Source organism: Pelodiscus sinensis, chromosome 1 (assembly GCF_049634645.1).
Source record: "Pelodiscus sinensis isolate JC-2024 chromosome 1, ASM4963464v1, whole genome shotgun sequence".
Lineage (NCBI taxonomy): Eukaryota > Metazoa > Chordata > Testudines > Trionychidae > Pelodiscus > Pelodiscus sinensis.
Window position 1 is genome coordinate 336,201,627 of NC_134711.1, and position 5,992 is coordinate 336,207,618.

The window sequence follows — 5,992 nt, forward strand, 5'->3', positions numbered from 1 at the left end:
TTAGGTCCCTTTCAGAGTAACAAGCTGGAGCAGTCTGTCCCAGATCTGTTTGGTCCTCACTCCGTAGATGATGGGGTTCAGCATGGGTGGCACCAGGAGGTAAATGTTAGCAAAGAGAGTGTAGATATGCAGCGGTATATGGAGGCCAAAGCGGGGCGTGAGGGAGGCAAAGAGCGTTGGGATATAAAAGGCTAAGATGACACAGAGGTGGGAAGTGCAAGTCCCAAAAGTCTTGAGCCGGGCGTCCTTTGTGGGGAGGCGGAAGATGGCCCTGAGGATCTGGATATAAGACACGGCAATAAAGAGCACATCCAGACCAATCCTACAGATTAGCACAAAGAGGCCGTAGTAGCTACTGACACGGATGTCTGCACAGGCCAGTTTCACCACATCCATATGCTCACAGTGCGTGTAGGGGATGATGTTGGTTCTACAATATGGCCAGTGCCTCGCCAGGAAGGGATAGGGCAGTGCAAGTATGGCACCTCTCAGCACCACGGCCAGGCCGATCTTGGCCACCACAGTGTTATTCAGGATGGTGGAATGTCTCAGGGGATCACAGATGGCCACGTAGCGATCAAACGCCATGGCCACGAAGATCCCAGACTCAATCACGGAGAAGGAATGAATGAAGTACAGCTGGGTGAGACAGGCATTGAAATTGATCTCCCTGAAATTAAACCAGAAATTTCTCAGTATTGTGGGTAGTGTAGATGTGGACAGGACCAGGTCGGTGATGGCCAGCATGCAGAGGAAATAGTACATGGGCTCATGGAGGCTCGGCTCCGTCTTCACGATGAACAGTATGGTGAGGTTCCCCAAGATGGTTATGATGTACATGGCACAGAAGGGGATGGAGATCCAGACATGAGCCCACTCCAGGCCAGGAATGCCCAGCAGGATGAAGGTGGAGGGGTTGGTGAAGTAGGTTTTATTGGAATCTGACATGGAATGACGGAGAACGTGTCCAACGCTGAGGCAGAAGGCTGTCTATTTTGTGCACCTTCTGATCCCCTGATGACCTGTATGTGACCAGGATCAATGACAATGGTCACAGTACAAATGCCTGAAAGGACAGAGAATGTTTGTATGAGGCATGGTATGTACTAATGGAGACTATTTTCACGGTGAAGGAGATTGGTTGCTCTCCACACACTGGAAATGAATATTCATTATTCAGAGAAATTAAATATGAACATATGACCCTTCTACTGGCAATTTCATATTTTATGGTGCTTCCTGGGTCAATAATGTCTCCACCTTGTGCTGTGGGAAACCATTCAAGGAAAGAGCAGGAAACACACCTCATGGAAAACAGCAGGTCCTCTCTGTTATCAGCACCATGGAGACCCACGCTTATTCTCAGCCGTGGTGGAAGTAAAGACCATTGCTTGAAATAGGATGAATCTACAATAGGGCTGCTTCTCAACACGCCTTACATGGGCACCATTCGTTACCCCCTGTTGATAGCCTTGTATGGATCTAACCTCCATGAATTTATCTAGATGTTTTTTAAGCTCTCTTCTAGTCCTAGCCTACATAGGTTGACTGTGCCTGTTTGAAGAAGAACTTTTTTTTTATTTTAAACCTGCTACCCATTAATTTCATTTGGTGTCCTCTAATTCTTATATTATGGGAACAAGTAAATATCTTTTCTGTATTCACCCTCCCCACACCATTCATGAATATATAGACCTGTATCATATTCCCCCTCAGTCTCCTCTTTTCTAAACTGACAAGTCACAGTCGCTTTACCCTCTCCTCATATGGGACTCGTTTCAAACCACTAATCATTTTAGTTGCCCTTTTCTGAACCTTTTCTAATGCCAAAATATCTTTTTTGAGTTGAGGATACCACATCTGTACTCAGTATTCCAGATGTGGGCGTACCATGGATTTATATAAGGGCAATAAGATGTTCTCCGTCTTATTCTCTATCCCTTTTTTAATAATTCCTAGTATCCTATTTGCTTTTTTGACTTCCGCTGCACACTGCATGGACATTTTCAGAGAACTATCCATGATAACACCAAGATCTCTTTCCTGATTAGTTGTAGCTAAATTAGCCCCCATCATATATAACACTGCAGGGCACCGACTATCCAATAAGTTCTTGGATTGCATTGGTGACACCTTTTAATTCAGAAGGTTCAAAAAGTTACCGGGGGGAAGCTGTTCTAAATTTGATCCTAACAAATAGGGAGGAACTGGTTGAGAATTTGGAAGTGGAAGGCAGCTGGGTGAAAGTGATCATGAAATCATAGAGTTCATAATTCTAAGGAAGGGTAGAAGGGAGAACAGCAAAATAGAGACAATGGATTTCAGGAGGCGGATTTCGGTAAGATCAGAGAGCTGATAGGTAAGGTCCCATGGGAATCGAGACTGAGGGGAAAAACAACTGAGGGATATTGTTAAGGACCCAAAAGCAAGCTATTCTGATGTGTCGGAAAGCTAGAAAATAAGGCAATTGACTGCCTTGGCTTAACCACGAGATCTTGCAAGATCTCAAAATAAAAAAGGAGTCCTATAATAATGGAAAGTAGGACAAATTACAAAGGATGAATATAGGCAAACAGCACAGGAATGCAGGAGCAAGATTAAAAAGTCAAAGGCACAGAATGAGCTCAAACTAGCTACGGGAATAAAGGGAAACAAGAAGACTTTTTATAAATACATTAGAAGCAAGAGAAAGACCAAGGAGAGGGTAGGCCCACTGGTCAGTGAGGAGGCAAAAACAGTAATAGGAAATTTGGAAATGGCAGAGATGCTCAATGACTTCTTTGTTTCGGTCTTCACCGAGAAGTCTATAGGAATGCCTAACATAGTGAATGCTAGTGGGAAGGGGGTAGTTTTAGAAGACAAAATAAAAAAAGAACAAATCAAAAATAACCTAGAAAAGTTCGATGCCTGCAAGTCACCAGGTCCTGATGAAATGCATCCTAGACTACTCATGGAGCTGATAGAGGAGGTATCTGAGCCTTTAGCTATCATCTTTGGAAAATCATTGGAGAAAGGAGAGATTCCAGAAGACTGGAAAAGGGCAAATCTAGTGCCCATTTATAAAAAGGGAAATACAAACAATCCAGGAAACTACAGACCGGTTAGTTTAACTTCTGTGCCAGGGAACATAATGGAGCAAGTAATTAAGGAAATCATCTGTAAACACTTGGAAGGTGGCAAGGTGATAGGGAACAGCCAGCATGGATTTGTAAAGAACAAATCGTGTCAAACTAATCTGATAGTTTTCTTTGATAGGATAACGAGTCTTGTGGATAAGGGAGAAGCGGTGGATGTGGGATACCTAGACTTTAGTAAGGTATTTGATACGGTCTCGCATGATATTCTTATCAATAGACTAGGTAAATACAACTTAGATGGGGCTACTATAAGGTTGGTGCATAATTGGCTGGATAACCGTACTCAGAGAGTAGTTATTAATGGTTCACAATCCTGCTGGAAAGGCATAACTAGTGGGGTTCCTCAGGGGTCTGTTTTGGGACTGGCTCTGTTAAATATCTTCATCAACTATTTAGATATTGGTATAGAAAGTACGCTTATTAAGTTTGCAGATGATACCAAGCTGGGAGGGGTTGCGACTACTCTGGAGGATAGGGTCATAATTCAAAATGACCTGGACAAATTGGAGAAATGGTCAGAGGTAAACAGGATGAAATTTAATAAAGACAAATGCAAAGTGCTCCACTTAGGAAGGAACAATCAGTTCACACATACAGAATGGGAAGCGACTGTATAGGAAGGAGTATGGCAGAAAGGGATCTAGGGGTTATAGTGGACCACAAGTTGAATATGAGTCAACAGTGTGATGCTGTTGCAAAGAAAGCAAACATGATTCTGGGCTGCATTAACAGGTGTGTTGTGAGCAAGACACGAGAAGTCATTCTTCCGCTCTACTCTGCACTGGTTAGGCCTCAGCTGGAGTACTGTGTCCAGTTCTGGGCACCGCATTTCAAGAAAGATGTGGAGAAATTGGAGAGGGTCCAGAGAAGAGCAACAAGAATGATTAAAGGTCTAGAGAACATGATCTATGAGGGAAGGCTGAAAGAATTGGGTTTGTTTAGTTTAGAAAAGAGAACACTGAGGGGGGGACATGATAGCCGTTTTCAGATATCTAAAAGGGTGTCAAGGAGAAGGGAAAAAACTTGTTCATCTTGGCCTCTGAGGAAGGAACAAGAAGCAATCAGCTTGAACTGCAGGAAGGGAGGTTTAGGTTGGGCATTAGGGAAAAGTTCCTAACTGTCAGGATAGCCAAACACTATAATAAATTGCCCAGGGAGGTTGTGGAATCTCCATCTCTGGAGATATTTAAGAGTAGCTTAGGTAAATATTGAAGGGTAGGTTAGATAAATGTCTATCAGGGATGGTCTAGACAGTATTTGGTCCTGCCATGAGGGCACAGGACTGGACTTGATGACCTCTCGAGGTCCCTTCGAGTCCTAGTATTCTTTTATTTCTATGATTTCTATGTATGTATAATTGGGGTTATTTTTTCCGATGTGCATTACTTTACACTTATCCACATTCAATTTCATTTGCCATTTTGTTGCCCAATCACTGAGTTTGGTGAGATCTTTTTGAAGTTCTTCAAAGTCTGCTTTGGTCTTGACTATCTTGAACAGTTTAGTATTGTCTGCAAACGTTGCCACCTCACTGCTCATCCCTTTCTCTAGATCGTTTATGAATAAGTTGAATAGGATTGGTCCCAGGACCGACCCTTGGGGGACACCACTAGTTAGCCCTCTCCAATCTGAAAATTTACCATTATTCCTACCCTTTGTTTCCTGTCTTTTAACCAGTTCTCAATCCATGAAAGGATCTTCCCTCTTATCCCATGACAACCTAATTTATGCAAGAGCCTTTGGTGAGGGACCTTGTGAAAGGCTTTCTGAAAACCCAAGTATACTATATCTACTGGATCCCCCTTGTCCACATGTTTGTTAACCCCTTCAACCAACTCTAAGGGTATGTCTACACTATAGAGCTATTTCAAATTAACTTATTTTGTATTAGTTAATTCAAAATAATCTAAATCGAAATAACCCATCTAGACACAAACTATTTCGAAAGATCATTTTTCTAATTCGAAATAGTGGGTCCACATTGAGTGGACCCTGAATTGAAGGTAAGGCTGGCCGGAACCAGTGCCGGCAAGGGATCAAGGTCGGACTTAGTGTGTGGGGATACTGTCTCAAGCTAGCCTAGGTCTTTGCTTAAAGGGACCCAAGCCCCCACCCCGGACAGACAGTTCTCAGGTTTCTGTGCCAACTCCGGTGCCAGGACAGCTGGTGGTGGCCCCTCTGCTGTACCTAGGTCAGGGCCCTCAGCTCCCGGCTCGCTTCCCCCCGGGCTGGTGCGGACCGTCCCGCCCCCCAGGATTCAGTCGAGGGCGGGGAAGTAGGGGCAGGTGTCAATCCCTGCTGCAGTGCCGCCCCGGTGGCCCTGGCGTACGCCTGCCGCAGCTCTTTAATTTTGAGGTGCACCTGCTCCTGGGTGCGCCTGTGGTCTTTCCTGGCCATGGTGGCCACTATGCGGCCGTAGACGGCTGCATTCCTCCGCCTAGTGCGGAGATCATGGACATTGGGGGGGCCTCCCCCCAAACCTCAGTGAGGTCCATGATCTCCACACTAGTCCACGAGGGCATGCGCCGCCTACGGCCCCTGGCTGGCCCCTGGGTGCTGGGGTACTGGCCAGGGGACGGCTGGCTGCCACTGGAAGGCATTGTGTGGCCACTGGCTGAGGGTCTGCAGCTGCTGGCAGGCCTGGCTCTTGCACGTGCCCAGTGGCCAGACTCTATCCCTTTAAGGGCCCCGGAGCTGGGGGAGAGGAGAGGAGTTTTCCTGGTTATGCCCAGAGTGGCCACCAGGGGAAACTGGGAACGGCAGGAGGCCTCCTAATTCGAAATAACTGTCTACACAGAACTTATTTCGAATTTGGTGTTATTCTTCATAGAAAGAGGTTTACCAAACTCGAAATA

At 45.3% G+C, this 5,992-nt stretch overlaps 1 protein-coding gene across 1 annotated transcript; it reads right to left on the reverse strand.

Annotated features, from left to right (window-relative positions):
* On the reverse strand, positions 1-948 carry LOC102459562 (olfactory receptor 52R1-like). Its single transcript, XM_014573878.2, has one exon. The coding sequence runs from the start codon at positions 946-948 to the stop codon at positions 1-3; it is 948 nt and encodes a 315-aa protein (XP_014429364.2).
* Positions 949-5,992: the final 5,044 nt, after the last annotated feature.

What these genes read in the sequence shown, in the direction of transcription:
- LOC102459562 (XM_014573878.2), bottom strand. Translation starts at nt 948, where the DNA reads ATGTCAGATTCCAATAAAACCTACTTCACCAACCCCTCCACCTTCATC.